This window comes from Anas acuta, chromosome Z (genome assembly GCF_963932015.1).
Source record: "Anas acuta chromosome Z, bAnaAcu1.1, whole genome shotgun sequence".
NCBI classification, from domain to species: Eukaryota; Metazoa; Chordata; class Aves; order Anseriformes; family Anatidae; genus Anas; species Anas acuta.
Window position 1 is genome coordinate 48,200,021 of NC_089017.1, and position 20,431 is coordinate 48,220,451.

At 38.8% G+C, this 20,431-nt stretch overlaps 1 protein-coding gene across 4 annotated transcripts in view; it reads right to left on the reverse strand.

The window, feature by feature from the left end:
* Positions 1-715: 715 nt before the first annotated feature.
* HOOK3 (hook microtubule tethering protein 3) overlaps positions 716-20,431 on the reverse strand; it is an 87,047-nt gene continuing 67,331 nt past the window's right edge. For 3 of the 4 annotated variants that reach the window (XM_068667316.1, XM_068667314.1, XM_068667317.1), the window contains 7 exons: positions 19,557-19,591; positions 18,647-18,729; positions 16,432-16,532; positions 13,569-13,673; positions 13,385-13,456; positions 11,730-11,866; positions 716-3,235 (listed from right to left, as the gene is read on the reverse strand). In XM_068667316.1, coding sequence (XP_068523417.1) covers positions 3,220-3,235; positions 11,730-11,866; positions 13,385-13,456; positions 13,569-13,673; positions 16,432-16,532; positions 18,647-18,729; positions 19,557-19,591 — 549 coding nt within the window. In that variant the 3' untranslated portion in view covers positions 716-3,219. Of the gene's footprint in view, positions 11,867-13,384; positions 13,457-13,568; positions 13,674-16,431; positions 16,533-18,646; positions 18,730-19,556; positions 19,592-20,431 lie in introns of all 4 variants that reach the window. The other variant, XM_068667315.1, reaches the window with a different exon arrangement.

Below are 20,431 nucleotides of genomic sequence, written 5' to 3' on the forward strand. Positions count from 1 at the left end.
TCATGCAGTTTTCAATCCACTCCACTGCTCATCCAGCCCGTATTTCAGCTTGTCTTTGAGGAGCTCACAAGGGGAGCAATGTCAAAAGCCTTACACAAGCCCAGGAAGACAACATCCATTGCTCCTCCCTCATCCATCGGGCTGGTCTTGGCTTTATAGATGCCCCACTTCCCTCCCTTTGGGCAACCCTGCAGGCCTGGCATTTTTGCCCGACTTCCTATTCACTGTATGCGATGCAGTGCTCCTGGAGGAGGTGATCCCTGAATACTCACCCAGTTTCTTCTGCTCCTTTCCTCCCCTTCCCAGTCAGCCACCCCCTCTTCCTCTCCATACCCATACAGCTACCTCTACAGCTACACTTCCACCAGTGAGACCAAGTCGTGTTACTTCAGCAGCCTTGGTCTTTCCGGAGGCACAGCGGGGAGGTAATTCTTGCAGTGATGGGCTGGCCAGCTGCAGTGGATGCTCTCCAAGACAATTCAGGAGGTTCACATTTTCTGCTGAATTGCTGTTGCCGCCCACCTTCCCTTTGTTCTACTGCACAAAGCCCTTGGGAAATGAGGCGCGATGCCTCTGGTGTGTCTAAGCATGGGGCAGACCAGCTGACACCAAACGTGTTCACATGTACACAGCCCAGAAGCTGCAATGCCAACTGTGCCTTGGCTTCATGGGCTTCAGTTTAAAACCAAGCACCAAAGAAAGGCAAAGCAAGCACTTGCGTTTTATATAAGCCTTTATTTACAACTTGTTTAACAACTGTACACTCTTCTGTAACCTTGGAAGCATTAGTGTATTTGACTGGGAAAAAATATTAAACCTTTTGATTCTAATGGTCATCACCGGGTATTTTTTGTCTATATACAGATATGTATATTAATACTGCTACCATGACAATCTGGTAGTTACACATTTCATAGATGAACCGAAATGGGAAATTAATGTTTTGACACTCTAGGAACCCATTCTCTTACAGAAAATATATCACTGTCAACTTCACAAACAGTTACTTTGATAATTGGTCAACACTTAATTTTGGACTGTCAAACAAGCTGCTATTAAGAAAGTAAGAGAGTTTTCTATGCAGCATAAATGAAGTTAGTATATCAGAGACATGCTGGAGATCACCTCTGCACCGGCAGCTCGCAATCACCTCTTGGCAGAGGTGCTACGCTACCGCGTTGAAGCAGCCAGCCCGTTTGCTGGAAGCTACCCGCAGGTTCTCTGTTGCATTAGTGAACTCAAGTTTCGTCAAGCTAAACACAGTTACATATAAATGTCTTAGGCTCAAGAACAACCGATACATAGTTTCCTAAACTGCACAGACCACTGGGATAAATGAGGTACAGCAAAGCTTCGGCTCGGGGCACCCTTGCAGGCAGGTGTGACAAAAGCAGCTATCCCCTCACACCCCGCGCGGAACCGCGGCCCTGGGCTGGGCGGTCCCGCTCCCAGCGCGGCCTGGAGAAGGGCGCGCTCCCGGCAGAAGCGGCACTAGCAAATGGGAGACGAACTATGCCTGGGACACACAACGCAAAGGAAGGGGTTTGTCTAATAAAGCTTGCCCTGACACAGAACAAAGGGATCGATGGCTGGCACCTGGGAAGACGCAGACCTCTCGGCGGTGCTGGACTGGGCCCGGCAGCAGCACGGAGCCTCCTGCAGCCCGCCCTGGGCTGCGCTGCCACAGGCGCTGCCGGGCCGGGAGGAGAAGTCCTCACCCTCCAGGCACTGCCAGGCAGAGCAGCACCACCAGCACAGGCAGCCCAGCCCCGGGATCCTGCCTCCCCTGTGCGGGGACACCCGCCCGCTGCAGGCAGCGGTGGGCCTCGCTCTGCCTTTCTCCAAGCAACTCGGTTTGGCACCAGGCACTGGGGCAGGGGCACCGAGGGCACCGTGCACCCCGAGGGGTTAGGATCCAGGCGAGCGAGAGCAGGGTTTTCCCTAGAACTGGGCTTAAACCACAGGGCTCGGGGTGTGCTCTGCTTCCAGGCCCTGTTGGGTTTCCACGGCACGGCCTGTGGCTGGGCAGCCTCCTCCCCACCTCTCCCCTGCCAGCCCCTGTACAACAAACGTCTTCACTTAGACCACTACAGTACCCCCTTGCCTTCTGGATCTTGCCAGTACTGGATGTCCAATACAAAACAAAGATACAGTAGTACAAATGTGCAGATTTTTTTTAAGAATATTAAATAAGCAGCTCTTTAAATTAATATAGGCAAAAGCATTTTGAGTTATACTGTCTAAATATTGCAAATTTCATAGCTAAACTTCATAATACAAAGAAACAGCCAAGCTAGTGCAATTGGAAATGAAATAGCTAAGACTGCAATAATGAGAAAAGAAACAGTACAGGTAAAATATAAACAACCCAAATTATAAACTGGCAAGGACAATCTGCATAATACTGGAAGTGTCGACAGCTTTCATACTTATCTCCATTCACGTTCTTCCCTCAGATTGTTTAACAATTGTACACAGATTGGAAAAAAAACAAACGTTTCTGAAAGAAACAGACAACACAGCTAAAACAGAGAGAGAAAAATACAACAGCCACAAACTACTGCATATATACATAGTAAGGAAGCAGGCAGTGTCTGCGAGCAAAGGACTGCACAGTAGTTTGCCTGTCTCGGAGATTATCTGACGAACCTTGCCTGGTTTTCTAAGGAAGATGGGCTGGCCAAGCAGCAATTCATTAGTCATTTCTCCTGGTAAAACACCTCCTTGGCTTTACTTTTAATTATTTAAAATTCAAAGTATATCCTTTAAGGGTGCAGGTGCTTTAAAATTTTAACAGTAACCAAAAGGCATTTTTAGGAACTCATTAAGACTAGGTTTTTATAGTTCAGTATATGAAAATGTTGCAGGAGGTCTGGGTGTTAATGCTGTTAATCAGAATTAAATGGAGTGGACAGACAGAAGTAAAATGGAGAGCTGACAGTGCTCTGTCAGTTTGCAGAACGCCTCCTGTAGAGCTCTGAATACTGGATTTCCTCTCTTTTAGCCTCATAGGAGACTTTTTGTGAAGATAAATAGTAAATGGAAGCGGGAAATGGGAAAGCCAGTTCCCAAGATGATAGGCTTCTCTGCAAGTAGATCTCCCTTTGAAATCAGATGCCCATGAGTCTTAAGTGTAGAACTGGTTAAGTTTTGGTTATGCAGTCTGGACAGAAAAGCAAGTCATGCACTGAACAGTCCCTGTTATAACAATGCTGCAGGTCATGCAACCACATCACTGCAAATAAAAGAATAAAGAGAAAGTTAAAAAGCAGATCACATCACCATTTAAAAAACAGAGAACAGAACAAGTATTTTCAAAGCAGTTCAGTAAGGCCGTCTCTACTTCGAATTGTGCAAATTCACGGGGAAAACATCTTTGCCAGGTCAGCGCTTCAAAGTAACAGGAGGATTATAGGCCAAGAATTGGGAACAGCAACAAAACAGCCTCAAACAAATATAAAAATTTAGACACAGTTCAGACAAATTTAAACACTTCTGAGTGACGTTATGCAGGGCACCACTCTCTGCTAACATAGCTATGGGAACTAAGTTTACACAGCTATGAAAATCTCTGGCATTCCTGCTGTCTGTGAGTACGACTAGTGGAAAAAAAAAAAATCAAGCTCAATATAAAGTGAAAGGTGCCTGTCCAATACTGTGCATGGTTATAAACTAAAAGACAATCATCAGGGTCAAAATGACTCTGCCTGAGACTTCAAGCTCTGAGCACCGCAAATAAACTTGAAGCATTGATATTTCATCACAGATCATTCTGTGCAGGACACCAAAACGACATCACTGCTGTATTACACTGGCAAGCGCTACTCATTCATTGCATGCAGGTCTTAATCACAAGGAAATTACACGTATTCTTGTTAAAACACACCAAGTAGGAGCCCTAAGACCACACCACAACACTGCAGAAGTGAACCTAAGTCTGGAGGACAGCTGGATAGGCTGCATATTGCTCCATCCTAGCTGATACACTCTCCCTTGTGGCCAGCGGACTGACAGGTGGAATGCTTTACTAACACAGCTACGGTGCTTTCAGGTTCCCCAAGCAGCACAAACACCCTTGCACAGCACGGCAGAGCACTAACTGCTCATTCTCACTTCCACTTGTCCCTCACTAGCTTCACCCCGCTGAAATCACACTGTGCAAACCGTTTCTCTCCCCATTTCTGACTCCCTAATATTGCACTAGTCCAGCACAGTTCTAAGAACAGTTCCTGTGACAGGAAAAACCCAGGTTACATACAGAAGGAAAAATATTCATAACTAAACTCAAGGTCTTAGAGTGATAAAAGGTCTTTCTGCTGCAAGTCCTGCAGCTTGTATGTCCCTCTTTTTTCCTGCTCAAAATACTGATCAGCTAACAGTTGAAAAACAGGAAGATACACACATAAATCAAATGGAATAAACCCAGAAAATGTTTAAAAAGAACACATTCAAAGCAGACCTTGGGAGTGTATGTGGAGTAACTACTGTCTGAGATGCGCTGTTACACTTGCTTTGCACTGCCTGGATGCAGAAAGTTACAGAGCTCAGGATTAATTATATGAAGATTACTGCAGTTAGTCAAAAAATAAAAGTTCAAGCTATATAAGGATTTACCTATTCTATTATGCATAAATGAATACAGGCTACTCCTTTACTCTCACCTGGCTATTACACAGTTCAGACTTACTGTTTTGTAATGCTCCGAGTGACCTGATGCACATAAGCAGAAATGACATTGCAGGTTTCTCCCTGGGACATGAGTACTTTTAAAGAGGGCCTGTAAATTCTGGACAGTGTATTCTCTTCTCTTTTGAGGATGCACAGATACCTCGGTTCATCTGAGAGTGCCCTTTTCAAACCTGAAATTCTTACCTTGCTCCAGAATAACTGTCTGTTAATTTCTTTCTCTTGAGGAACTTCTCAAAATGAATCAATACTTTCAGAAGCTACCTGTTGCAGCAGCACTCCGGAAGATGACAGAAACGTGAGTGTAAATTCACTCAGCATGACCTGTCACTATTCCTGTGGCACCTTCAGAATGGGACAGTTTATTCGGCATAGGACTTGCCTAGAGAGGAGTGACTTTCCCTTTTCTTATCAGTACAAAATACTTCAGCTATATGTAACTGATGGCTTGCTGTTAGCCTGGGGGATTATTTATTGGTGAGACATTTCCCTTCAATATTCAGCACCAGATCTCATTAGCTCCACTTCATTGTAAGTGGTTAATTAGTGACTTAAAACCTCCTTAACCTCTCTCTGTCATCCTGTGTTTTTTCCACATGCAGACATGACAGACAACTCCTGCACATCACAGCCTCAGGAGGGATGGGAACCTCTCCTTCTCACTCACCTGGCCAGCTCTGGAGACACCTACCAACACACTGACTTCAGAACAGTGCTCACACAAGCCAAACCTGATAAAAAAGAAAACAAAAAAAAAAAACAGCCAAACAACCCAACCCAACCTCATGTTCTTACTAAGGAACTACTTTTATATTCAGTGTATGTTCAGTCCTAAGACAGAGGAGGCTTTCTGTAGCTATCTGCTTTCTATAACTAGTATTTTGTAACAGAATCACCAAAGTCATCAGGGCAACGCATCTTTACTTGCAATTAAGGACAGCACTTACCTGAAAGCATGGGCAGTACTTACTTAGTACTGTCCTTACTTTCAAGTCTAACACTACACTCTTCCCAAATATTTCTAAAATCACTTAATGGCTTCTACTGCTAAAGTTTTTCTTTCCTGCATCTATTCTTTCTTTTCCCATAGCATTTCCTTTAGATTTTAGGCCTCAAAGAACCCATTAACTCATCTTTTCAGAACTGTGTTAATGTCACTTCAAGTTTTTGTTCTTACTATCACCGAATACAAAGTGGATTATAAATTCTAAGAATTGTGGCCTTAAAACATCCCCTTTATTACTGTTTCAAGATTTTACTGATATTGTTAAATATGAACTTAAAAATCCCTCAAAACCAAGGACACCCCCAAGAAACAGGTTTATTCTCCTGGTTACCAACTTCTGGTGGCTGAGAACTAAAAGTCTCTACTTTATAAAATCTGTACTGCATGAGGAATGTTTTATTCAAATACAGATAATAAAAAAATAACCTAATGGTTTTATTGCAACTATCTTATAATATTGCAAGTATTTTATGATACCAGAATGATTTGTTTAGGAAGCCGCCTTGGCGACAGTGCCAAGTGTTGGTACAATGTCCCGTGGGACTGTATTTGTCAAGTTTTCTAGGACTTCTCTATCTACACATTCATTCATTTTTGATCTACATTCATTAGCTGGTCTATGTATCAATAGAATAAGCTGATGATGTACTTAAAAATGACCTTTGTATCCCAGTATTTCAGTGAATCCACTAAAATAAAATAAAATGCAAAAACAGAGACCAGGACTAGAGAAATCCTCAGCATCTCCAAATACTGCAGTGAGATTGTCAGCAGAGACAAAATCTCCAGGGATTTGCTATAGAAGATTAAAGAAGTCTGAGGATGCTGACAGTGACAGTTTCTGTTTTACTGACATCGGAAAAGTCTCCAATGCTTCATCAACTGCAATTCAAAATTAATTAGAAAAACAAAGATCTCCAAAGGCTCAGATTTCACTTCACTGTTTTTAAACTACCACCAAAAGGCAGAACTGTGAAAGACACACTGCTCTTCAGATTTTTGTTCTTAATGGTTGAATTTATCTGTCTCCTCTACCTTCAAACTGAAGAAATCTAACTTTATTGTTTATTATATTCTGCAGAAGTACTGACAGGCTTCTGGTCCTTTTCTGCTCTTCCAGAGGGAAGGAACATCACAGGAGCAAAGCTACAGAATCAGTGATGCCAGGAAGTTTTCTGGATTCCTTGGAAGTGACTAACTTGAGATGTGGCTAGGATTCGACACACAATTTGACATCTGCCTTTGCCTGACCCCAGAAACAGTATCTGGTTTGTGAAGATGCTCTGAGCACAAGTGAGGCTCACTCCTTGCCACTGCCGGCTCCTGTACCAGCATATCCAATAATGTACGACTCCACTTCTTTCTCCTGATGAAAGGCACAAAGCAGGGAAGCCTTGCCAGTGCAGAATAGAGCTGGACTGCCTGGGCTGTGTGCAGCGTGTGTGGCTCAAGAGCTCATTCATCAAATTCCATGCTCACCCGATTTTCACATTTAATCTCTTACGTTTATGATTTACCTTCTCATTTTAACAGAACACTACATGTATCACACTGCCAGCGTCAGCTAACACTGCTGTTCTAAGGAAGGGCTTCTGATGAGGTTTCCTTCTAAGCAAATCACCTCCTGAGATCACATTTCAGTCATAATCCAGCTTTCAAACTATTCTGCAGGTGACACCTGAAGCACAACTACTTTTTTTCAAGTGGAAAAAACATCACTGGAAAGTATTTCTTGTCAAGGAAACCTCTTCTAGCTATTTATTTGCACAATACTGGTGAGAAAATGCCTCCAAAATTTGCTAAACTTGGTTTGGAGATGTCAAAGCTTATCAACATAGTATTACTGCAAAAAAAAAAAGAGTCCACATTCTACCTAAAACACGTGCAAAAAACACAAGAAGTCAGTATTACATCTCTGACTTTGAGTGCAAAAATAGCTCCCTCATCAATCCTTGCAAAATGTCAAACTGTCCAGGGGGGGAGGGAAATCTATAAAATGAATAAAATTCAGGAACTGTTTTGTTTTGTAAGAGAAGGAAAAACTAGCCACATTCAAGATGGTCTTCCTGCAATTGCTAACTTGAGTAAACAAGTTCTGAAGTTAAAATATTTTCCAATTATCATATCTACAGAAAATGTCAACATATCAAGATAATCAAACCCACTACAGCTCATCCAGGAAGCCGTGGACAGCCTCATGCACTAGAGAACTGAAAAAAACAAAGCTATGTGCATAAGTCAAAATACCAAGGGCTTTAAAATCTACAAATCCCCTTAAATTTTCTTGACAGCTTGCACATACCACGTACTATCAAGATGATGATAAAGCAGCAATAGGATTTGTCAATATTAATTCTTTCACACACATTGAATATAAAACCAACAGTGCTGTCTACGTGAACAGAAGGCCACAAAGAACTTGCAGAGTTAATGCTGCCACCTCAAGGGACATCATCAGAACAGCACAGGATTACCATGTGGTCATTTCCAAAGAGATAAGGAAAAACACCTTGTAGACAATGTGTATGTGCTTCATTTTACAATATATACAGCTGTGTGCTACGGTTTGTTTTCCTCTGCACTGTGGATGGGACACACAGCCCTTAAATTAGATCAGAACACTTGGAAAATGGATGTTAGGATCCAAATGGTTAAGTGTTGCTTTAAGAAAATTGGGGAACACGAATACTCTTTTCTGCAGTGTCTGATCACACTTGCTAACAACTTAACATGGAAATACTTAAACTGGACTGCACACACATTCTGTCAGACCAGAAACTAGGCTTCAGCTCTAAACAACGAACATGTGTGTGCATTTAACTGCTGCATGTTGTTTGCATTTAATTTACATCTCCCAGAAGGACTATTCTGGGAATATCCTCAGCACAGCAGTTAGGAATGCATTCTCATGAACTTTTTAGTTGTTTATCACTGCCCTGAAGAGCTTTTTTTTTTTTCCCCTTTAAGACCAGTCTGCAGGCTTTTTTTTTTCTGCAGTGTATCAAGACAGCCTATAACTTAAAATTGTCACTACAGTTTTGATGTCAATAGTCTTTGTGGTCTCCAAAAAAGTCTTCCTAGAAGTTTCTTTGAAGTACGTATTGTACTAAGAGAATTCTGTTTTATGGGGCTTTTTTGCTATATTCTTTTACTGAGATACAAAGAATAGACAGCATTCACAGCTGGCTAGCTCTGTACAGGTGCTTATTACCTCATGTCACACTCTCAGTCCTTGTTTTTTAATAGCACGCTGCTTCCAAAACTACAAAACAAGCAGGATTTCTTCAGAGCCATCCACTCCACACAGCTAAGAATTGCTGGATGCAACAGATAATCAAAGGAAAATGCTAAATAACGCAGAATTAAATTTCGTTGACTACCATTACAAATCAAAAAAAGACTTATTGGAACTGGATAGAGGGAGATGCTCTTTAAATGCATAGGTATAAGACTGCAATACATTTTTAGATTTTTGTCTTCAAGCCTCAATGTCTTATGGGAAAATGGAAAGTCCAAACAGAAAGAGGAGAACCTACAGAACAGAAAACAAAAATCAACAACCAGAAAGAGGGGAGGGAAGAGAAGCCACGAGAGAAAACCTAAAGACAAAGCTTCTAATCAGCGTTTGCACATCTCCCAACCATCAGGGGCATTTGTCTGTCATCAGAACTTTGGAAATGAAATAGTAAAATAAATGTTACAATAATTAAAGCAAGTAGTTTTATTCTAGTGTGCAGATTATATTCAAGTGATTTTAGATGCAACTAATAGCAACAGTAAATTAAATTATTAAATAAATTTAAGAGAGATCCCCCCCCCCCTTCCTTTAAGGTCCTGGTGTTCCTTTCTTTCACAAGTAGGCTTTGGCAGTTTGATAACAGACAAAGGCAGTGAGATTAGAATAAAAATGGAGTTTTCAGTGTTCTTACATTCTTTCTCTGGGTGACACAAAACACTCTACTCTCGAGCAAGAACATCAAATTCGCTTATTTGCTCCTGTTCACACACGGCATGCAGTAAAGAGTTGTTCAAAGGACTAGAATGGATTGCACAAAAAGGTCAGTAAAAGGTTTCACACACAAACTGTGGTCATCTTGCTACCTAATATATGACTTCTTTGATCTGTTAGCATTTGGTATCTCAGTAAGAGACAGCAAAACGAGGATCAGCTCGCTGAACTAACTGTCCTAAACTGCCTTTGTTGCCTAACCACCATTGTTAACTTTCCTCCACACAAAGAGATACTTCTGCTGTCTCAGTTTTATCTTGCAAGTATAGCCCAGACTTCTCACATCATGAATTAACGAGAAGAATTTTTAGAAAAATCATTTTTCTTCCAAATAAAAGACAAACTAAAAGAAGAAATTCTGAAGTTAACTTGAAGTTAATGAACTTCATATGTTTTTGTATTACTGGAAAAAAACACTACATTTTTCAGACACATATTGAAAGTATTCTTAGCCTAGATTACAACAGATGATGTACTTGAGGATAAAGGAATACCTACGAGCGCCATCCACCTATTCCTTACCCTTTAATCTAGGTGTACTCATTTTAACTATCCTTTGTTCAATCCACTGAAGTTGTGAATTAAGATGCTTACTAAATTGTCTTCAGATGCTTACTAAATGCTAATAGGCCTTTTTTATGAAGGTATTTATGAAGAAACGTCTTCACTGGGAAGGGCATCAAAATAAGGTAAAAGAATAAATGTAGGAACCAGACTGAACATGCATTTAGGGGGCCAAACAGTTTCAAAATGAAAAATGTTTAAAACAGAATCACCACAAAATAGATTGAAGCCTTCAACCTATACTCAGGTCCTCTGTGTCCATCAATTCTTTGATGAAAGTGATAGCCAGGACATAGAATCGCTCAGGGGAAAAGCAGAATTTTGTAGGACCAGGGCCTAAATTAATACTAGGGACCATCTGCCACCCCACTGATCAACATGAAGGTGCTACAGAGAGTGACATATGATCAACTAGATACATGCTAGGAAGATAGTACAACAAATTACAGCCAGTTTTCAACAAAGTCAGCAACATGCTCACCTGAAGGCACTGGTACCATTAGTAAGGCAACTGATACAAATATACCCTGAATCAATATATTAAAAGCAAGTTGCTTAGTAGGGGATGACAACTGAAGCATATTAACATCAACAGTAATTTAGGCCTTGATCCATTATCTACTTGTTAGTCCATAATTATAAAAAAAATTAATACAAATGCTTTTTTTTTTTTTTAAATGGACGATGCAGTAGCGTATTAAAGCATTTCAAATATTCTTCAATCTTTTTATACTATATGTTAACCACACACTTGATCTAGAAGAGTGGGACAAATCATTTAAAAATATTCCGTTCTGTCAGCAACACGTAAAACCAGCAGACCAACAAAAGCCTTAAAAATCATCCTGCTTCCCTACTAAATGCCAAGAGTAAGAGCAAACTTTATACAAAGGAGATTTTTTTTGTTATTTCTTGTTACTGATAAGTGTTTCAGCTGCAAATATATTTTACAATAACATATATTAATTTTGAATTTTTGTGATGAGTTTTCAGCTTTTTTTTGAAGCAACTGGATAGCACAAAAATAAAAAGCCTAATTCCTTTTTAACAAACGCAGTCTTGTAAAGCATCACAACCCTTATAGGCACAAATGTATCAACTGTGACAGGAGATTCACATTGTTACACAGCCCATATGAGGCTTTTTGTGAGGGACCAGGCTTCATACCAGTTTAAAAGATTCCATTATTGTACAACACTCCTCTAGATGTTTTCAAAACTTTGGCACATTCAGAAAAAGGAAGAGAGAGAAAAAGGGACAGATGGGCTTCAAAAACCATAAACAAAGGGCATTACAAAACAACAAGGAAACCATAATAAAACCCTTTCCTGAACTGTAAAATAATGATGGTAACAAGGGAGAAAGAGAAAGGATGCTGGTTGCTTTTTGTTGAACGCTGTCACTTGCAACAGAAGTGGCCTTGATCATGGGGCAATTTTCTTTTTAAGAGCAAGGCTTCTCTACCTTGCAGTTGCTGGCTGGACATGACCAGGGTAAGATCTCCTTGTGCTCGTGGCTTGCCTTTGTCTAGCCAGGAAGGACTGTCCTGAGCCTGTGCTAGCTAGTCTGTCTTCTGCTGCTTTTTTATGCAGAGTCATTCCCTATGGACAAAGAGAAACTTCTTAGAAAAAAAAAATAGAACATGTAGCATTCAACAACTTCATTCATTTACATTTTATTTCCTCTTCTTCACCAACACTTACTAGGTTGTTTTGAATTTCAAACACAAAGCATTACCTTTTCAAGGCTAAGGCAGACATCCTTCCAGATCTTTTACCATGTTCTCTTCCACCCCCCACCCTCCCCAGTCACTGTCCAGTTTGGAATACATTGTTGAGCAGCATGTCCCCCAGTTTCCCACATCTGACAAAATGCTTCTCCACATAGACACAGTGACTGGACAAACCTTTTCAAAATTGCCTCCTCCCCTTGCCACCCCATGCCCCTTTAGCATGCTGAGCCAGAAGAGTACTTCTCTTCTGAACACAAATTCTTTCCACCTCTGCACTAGCTCATATGGCAGGATCACACCCTGAGAGGAAATATGCTTTCAGCAGGAATGAATGCAAGGAGGAAATGAGAGTTTGAAGAAATAAAAAAAAAGCTGTGATGGGTTGTATAGTTGTGTACAAAAGCAGAGGCTAATTACAGAAAGACATACAGAAAGCTATCAAGACTTATTTCATGATGAGCTATTGAACCATAGCTCTGTTCAGCCCTGTCTTCTGTTCATAAGTGGTACTAATGCAACAGAATTGGTCAAGGGCACGAGTCACTTGAAAATGTTTTCAGTATTTAAAGGATTCAAACACTCTCCAAGTACTATTTTTGCCTTAATATTCATGGACATAACAAGAACACAGAACATCAGGAAGAAAACTCTGCCCAGGAAAGACAGTGAGGAGGAATTTGAACTCAATGGTGAAGGAGAATGAACCATGAATGTTACATGGGTCATGGCTTCCTTCTGTCAGGACAGCAGATTCAATGCAGCCACACTCTACCGAAGAGAAGTCTTGAACATATTTGCTAAAGGTAAAAAATCTCCTTGCACACATGCCCAGCAAAAGCTGTGTGGCTGCTTTTTTATACTCTGAATATTTTATGGGAGGGTCACACAGCTGTGTTCACCCTTCACTTGGGGCTAAACCTGTACCTAGGTTAAAGAGGTTGCTTCTCAGAGTGCTTACTGCAGCAGTAAGCTCTCTTTAAGCCCCTTTGTTTGAAACAATGAGAAGGCTGCAGAATCAAATAAAGTACATCTGAGCACTGTAAGTCAGCTTAATTGAAGATATTTCAATTAAGAAGGATTTCAAGATAGCAATCTGAAGTTTCCTTCCCTCTATAAAATGCCAATTCTGGTCTTAAAATTTGAAAAATAACAGAAATGTTCTCTCTTACCCCAAGGTTAACAGAGGAATATAGACTTACATAACGATAACTTAAAATGATTAAAAAGCATTTGTTTCTATGTCTTATGCGTTGGAAAATGATTTTCAAACAAAAAAATAATGTAAATAAATGAAGAATTCCATGAACAACTCAGAAATAACTAATATTAATCCCTTCTTTGTTTTTTTTTGTTTGTTTGTTTGTTTGAAAGTTTGGGATTTCCTTACCATATTATACCAGGCACTAACAATAAATTTCTCCTCCATTTCTCTTTGACTTTTTGTTTTTTCATATTCTTTCTGTAAAAAAAAAAAAAGCATACATTTAAAAACTAAGTACAGTAAGTATTAGTCTACACCTAAAAAAACATAAGAATAACACACATCTACCAGGAAATGTGAAGATTACTACCTCCAATGAATGAAACATTCTATCCCGTTCCTGCAACTGATTTTTCAGAGCCTGAATCTCAGGAGCTGCACCCTGGTTTTGCTTAGGATCTAAGGTGCGGATGACCTGTAAGAGAAAAACAGATTGTTTTAAATTAAACGCTGCAAAAACAATTTAAGTGAAAAAAATAATCAAAGAATTATAACCATGCAAGGCTGATTACAAAAACAAAATAGTGACTTAAAACGTATCAATGGTAAGAAAAGACACTCCAAGATGTGGAGCAGAGGGATGTGCAGTCTTAAGAGGCTGACTCCCATGACACAATCTTGCTAAACAGCACAACAGAGGCTCTGCCTCTGAACATCAGCCACGGTATGTTGGAGAATCTGAATGGGGTTTTCTTCCATGTGACCACGAAACAAAACTACTAATAGGAAAAGCAGAACTGAAGAAATTCACTACACTAGACTCACATATGCAGGTCCTTCCTCTGGTTACACTACCTTGGGGCCACAGTGGTGGAAACGTTTTCTCAAAGACTTTTTACAAGGCTCAAAAATCTCAGGTTTACTTACATGTTCCCTGTTACTTCCTCCCCTTCAATATGGAAAGATTACACCTGGTGCCATGGGGTACCACTGCGGTATCAGGTGCTGCTATTTCTAGAAAACTTATGCGAAAAAGCATCCTGTGGCACATGCATGATCACTGTGTTACTAATACGATGAACAGACACCAAGTTGTGTTCATGTGTGGCATCCACCACAGGCAGCATTTGAGTGCTATCAACCACAGAGCTCAACTAAGAGCAAATCCAGCAAAATGCTTAAATACCTAAGCTCTCTGTAATAGAAAAGGGCAGACAAGTTTTTAACATGCTGGGGATATACAGGAAGAAACCTCTGATTTGTCTTCCTAACCACTTCAGAATGATATATAAATGCTTTAAATGTTACTAAGTCTTTTTTATGGAATAGTATTCATGGAAGAAGACTCAAAAGTATATTAAGTTTCTAATAAAACATACACTAGACTTAAACATAATTTCTATAGTGGAGGGCTATAATGATTGTAAGCGTCTTCACCAAAAAGAAGTCAAAGTTGATGAGATCACAAAAAGCTAACCTAAGAAAAATAATTAATTCTACTGTTATATAAAGCACTCTGTAAAGTAACAGATCATACAAACAAATCTTATTGAATGGGGAAATCAGGATTCTGTCTTTCACCAGGATACTCTAAGAATATAAGATGTAAAAGAGAAAACAGAAAAAAGACAAAAAATATTTGTTTAGTTTTACAGAAGGCCTTTGAAACATCTTAGAAGTAGTCACTGAGAAAACTACATAGAAATAAAGGAAGGAAGCCTAGAGTTCTGACAGATCAGGAACCCTATTACAGATTTCCACTTAACTCAATCCAGACATAGCAAAAAGATCTTGATATTACCATGAATAGATGAAACAGATGAATGAAAACACTAGTATACTTTCAATAAACTCAAATAAAATACAGAAAGTATAGAAGACATGGGTCCGTGGTTGAGACCACAATGTTGCCATTTTAAAGCTGGTAGTATATCCACATCCTCATTACCATATTTAAATATTAGCCACCTTCTAGCCGAAAGCATACATTCAATAGTAAAGGTAAAAAGCCATACTAAACGTCAATAGGAGAATCTAACAACTTGTGTAAGTAGTTCAGTCAAAAATATTACTTTATGTAGAAAAAGCATCTGTAAAAAGAGTTCACATTAAAATGGTTTCTAAACCAGCTGGCTAAACCAAGACATGAACAAAAATAAACCAGGGCAAAAGATGAACAAAGAAAGCAAAATGCAATTTAAATTGGTGCGAATGACTCTGCCACATGTGTAATTACCTCTGACTGTAAACTCTAAGGACTACGACTGAGTGAACTTGTCAGAAGCCCCATAAAAAAAAAAAAAATGACCAATTTATGTGAGCAATAAGAATTCAGTGAAATCTGAAGCAGCTAAAAGCTGTATTGATAAAAAGGTGCATCAAAATTATCTGCTCCAGGTAAGGGAGACATTACTGACTCCCTGTGAGAAGCCTACACCATCTGGAAGCACACACAAATACATTCAGCCACCTGAGAAGCAGAGAACCCCAAACTTCCTCTTCCCTCTCTGCCTCTTATTCTTCAACCAAAAGAAGAAAAGCTGATAAAAGCAGAGTTTGTTGGTCCAATTGTGCCTGCACTTGGTGGGACTAAGCCACATCTGTGTGTACAAAGAGGAAAGATGTGCTGGAAGTCCCCAGAAGCCCCAGCACAAATGCCAGTTAAGGAGTACTTCTGCATATCGAGCTTCCCTCCCTTGAATTGTTTTACGTAAGTGGTGCTCTGATTCTGAAACAGCACAGCACAGCTGTTCTGGTAATTTCTCCATTACCAATCCTAGTATGGATGATCAGAGGGCTGGAGCACCTCTCCTATGAAGTCAGGCTGAGGGAGCTGGGGTTGTTCAGCCTGGAAAAGAGAAGGCTCCGGGCAGACCTCACAGCAGCCTTCCAGTGCCTAAAGGGGGCCTACGGGAAAGCTGGGGAGGGACACTGTCTGGGGGTGTAGTAGTAGGACAAGGGGAAATGGCTTTAAACAAAAAAATGGAAGATTTGGATTAAGTGTTAAGAAGAAATTCTTCCCTCAGAGGGTGGTGAGGCCCTGGCACAGGCTGCCCAGAGAAGCTGTGGATGCCCCATCCCTGGAGGTGCTGAAGGCCAGGCTGGATGGGGCTTTGGGCAGCCTGGGCTGGTGGGAGGTGTCCCTGCCCATGGCAGGGGGTTGGAACCAGGTCTCTTCCAACTCAAACCATTCGTTGATTCTGTGATAATTAACATGGAACAGACATACTTACGCTTTTGGCCTTTTCCAAATACTTTTTGTAACGCTCTTCCATTTGCTTCATTTCCTCCTCCTTTTTCCGTAAGGCTTCTTGTAACTCTTCAATTTTGAGTGCTTTATGTCAGGAGGTGCACACATTGGGAAATAACAATTATGTTTATTTTTGTGTGTTTAAACAGACACTTAAGGCATACTGCACTTCTTATCACATAAGGAATGTGATACAGCAGATACCATAGTTCTAATTACTCAAGAACTCAGAAACATAAGAAATGTACTCATGATATTAAGAGATTGTCTTTCGTGCACAAATTTTGTTTTTAAGATTATGAAAAAAGAAAGAAAAAAGGAATCATAAATCATTGCCATTATGGAACAGACTCAGAAAACTCAGAAAATTAATTATTAAATAATTTCTTAATGACAGATTTCAAATTATATTCATATTGCAACTCAGATAAAAATGCATTTACTTATTCTGTGTTAGAGGAATGATTCATAAGAGGTATATGATTCTTACTTAGACCTGCTCAATTTTAACACTGAACATAATTTATCAGAATTGTAACATGAATATAGTCAATTTCATTTTTTCCACATTTTCTCAAGCAGCAATGCAGATCAGCAGGACAGTTTCACACAGGCTTTTCCTGTGTCAATACAAAAACATGCTGAGCCACTGTCACTTAAAGCACAAACTATACATCTTCAAAGAAGGTCAATTCCATCATTCTGGATAAAAACACAGAACAGTGGTGTTTCGTTCTCACACAAGGTTATAGTTGGCAACCCTCAGTCCATTTATTTTGCAATTAAAATGTTCTTTCATGTTTATCCTACACTTTTCTCTCTAAGCTCTTCAAAAACACTAAGTAAACAGGATCAAGTCATCTTGATCATTGCTCAATGCAACAAAGTAAGTCCTGCCAAAAGTCTTCACTGATCAGTTAGAGAATCAATAGCAGCTCGTCTCTAAGAATATAAGAATCCATTTTTCAGAATGTTCTCTGATTCTTGCAAAATACCAAATCCTTTTGGCCAGTCTCAAGACAGCTAAAAGAATCTGAAGAAATAATTTGCACACCTTTTATGCTGCCTATGAGAATAAAGGAAGAAGTACAAGCATTTTTATTTTATCAAGACAAAACTCAGACCTAGATTTTTAAAAAGCAAGTTGTAATTTCAGTAAAACAACTACAGAAGCTTTAACATTACTATTTATTTATTTATTTAACTAAGTCTTAGAGTCAGAAAAACGTTCTTACACTCACACTGAGGCTTATAAAAATGTCAGGATCATATGTTTATTAGCTGCTTATGAAGTCCCTAACCTTCGTTTCCAAGTGTACTAACATTTGCTAAAACATATAATTTTATTGCATACCCTTCAGTTATACTCTTATATATATATCTTGTATATAGATATATATACATCTTGTATACGTATCTTGTATATAGATATATATCTTATATATATATCTTGAGATATACTCTCTCAACTTAAATAAAAATCCCTTTTGGATACAGAATTTACATAATGAATAGTAAAACTACATTTTAGTCTTCCTGGATCTGTTATGGTTGAAATTGTTCTGGCACAAACCAGAGAAGCTGACATTGGTTGCAAGCTTTTGCCTTGTTCTATTATGAGTAAGCTTCAAAACCAAGAATCAGGCTCCTGTGGTACTTCTCACAAAATAAATAGTATTACCATGCTAAAAAGCAAACATTAACAGTTAGATTCTGGTCTCTAGAAACCATCTGACCTATAGCTATACAACATAATTCCTACATTTGTGTTGACCATTGCCCCAAAATATTCTCAAACTATAACGCAGTTCTACTGTTACCTGAAAACATAGCAAAGGAATATATATTGTTCGTAAAAGATGAGCTGGTGATGGCAGCAAGGATCTTCTAAACTAAGGTGGTAGGAGACATGACGGTTCTGAACAGTTGAGGTTCAAAGATAGGTATGATAATGACTAGGTATTTCTATAGGCATTGTCATTTCTTACTGTGGTGGTCTCTAAAATGCAATCTCCTGCTTCTCAAGCATTACAATAATCTTTTTGGTCACCATAGTTTCAGAGAAATTAACACCTGTCACTGACATTTAAAATGTGCATTTTGTTTATCTTGCACCCTCTATAGCTATTATAATTAGAGACCTCACACATGAAATACTTTACAAAGAAAAGAAATGGAGTGCACATCAGTAAACTCACAACTGTTATTGCATCTTGGTTCCAAATCCTCAATAATAGCTCGTTTCTTCTGTAACTCGTTATTAGCTTCATGGAGTTTCTCACTGTTGCAAATCATAAAGGCACATATTGTTTTCCAAATATTCTTACTGAGTTTGAATGAACATTAACCAATATTAAAAAAAAAAACAACAACAACAAACAACTCAAACAGCAATATATTTCTAATAGCATTACTGATTTTTCCTACGTGGGATGAGGAAAAAAGACAGGTGTTATTAATGTCACCGTGGAAATATTTGTAACACATGACAGCAAAGAATTACAGTATATGGAGAACTGTAACAGCAAGCAGACTCGTTCTCAGTCCAAAATGACAAATTTGCTTTAGAACTTACAGTAAATTACACAATGCATGCCTAAAATGAATACTTTTAACTGAGATTACATTATGCAAGAACAGCTAAAACCACAAGCAACAAAAACTACACGTATTGTAAGAGAGTTGAAAAGTGAAGTCTTTTGCATTTTAGGAAGTAGAAGGGAATAATACGAAGTGTTACCATTTTGTTCTAAAATGTTATGTATTATGCCCTAAGGTATACTAAAAAGTAAACTGATTATTTTTATTTAAATTCAAGTGTTTTCCCCAGAACAAAATGACTTACTCCTCTCGACAAAAGACTTATACAACGCTAGGCAAGGTATTCTAACTAACACAAAATTATGGTTTATTCACAGCTCTTATTACTTGGCAAAGTTTTTCTATGAAACGATAATATCCAAATAGCAGACTCCCTAACATTTCTGTGCTAAATCATTTCTCTTAGAAGTATATCTTCTAGATACATTATTAATGAGCGTCTGCCTTCCCTATCATATGGAAAACATATAATTTCAAACTGCAAGCAATACAGGAAAAAATACTTACAGATGTTCTTCAAGTTTCTTTTTCAGAAGAATTGACTAAAATAAAAAGTTAAATGTGTTATTTTAATATATGGGGGTGCTTTAATATAATTTCAAAATTATTTTTAAGACAATTTTGACATTTAAACCCAAATCCACATTTTTACTTCACTCAGTTTTAGATTATAAATCCATCCTCTGTGGCAGCAATCCTTTCCTTCATAGCCATGTGACTATCCTGAAATTAGAATGCTTTGAAACTTCACAAATACTTCCCCAGGAACTGGACCAATACAGGCAAGATCCATAAATGATAATGCTCTATGGTAGTTTTAATTTCTTTATGATTCAGTACTTTTGTAATTAGTCTTAATAAATTAATATGAAATTAGAAAGTGCAGCAAAATTTGCTAAAAGAGCTGTCTTACCAATATTGCAAAGCAATTTGTATCAAGATGTGTAATAAACTAGCTGAAGCAAATTCCTGTCCCCATAGAAACTGGAGGGAACAGAGTGTTTTAGACTGGAGTATAGCAGAACATTTAACACTTTTCTGTTTCTGTTCTTTACTGACTACAGACATGTAAAAAATATCATACAACTTACAGTGTTCCACTTTCTGGTTAAATCACATTTAGATAAGCTCTTTAATTAAAATCTTCAAAGTAAATTTTATTTTAATCTTAAACTCACTTTATACACAGTGAGTATCTTTCAAAAAACAAAACCAATAAATGTCTTTAAACTGAAAGTAGTGTTAGGTAAATAGAAAGCCATACTCACAATAGCCTTGAGCAGAAGCCCATTGCCAAGAAACAGAGATGACATTAGTATAAAGCAAAACAGCAGCCAACAGAATAAACTATTTAGAAAGTCACAAACAGAAAGTTAAAGCTA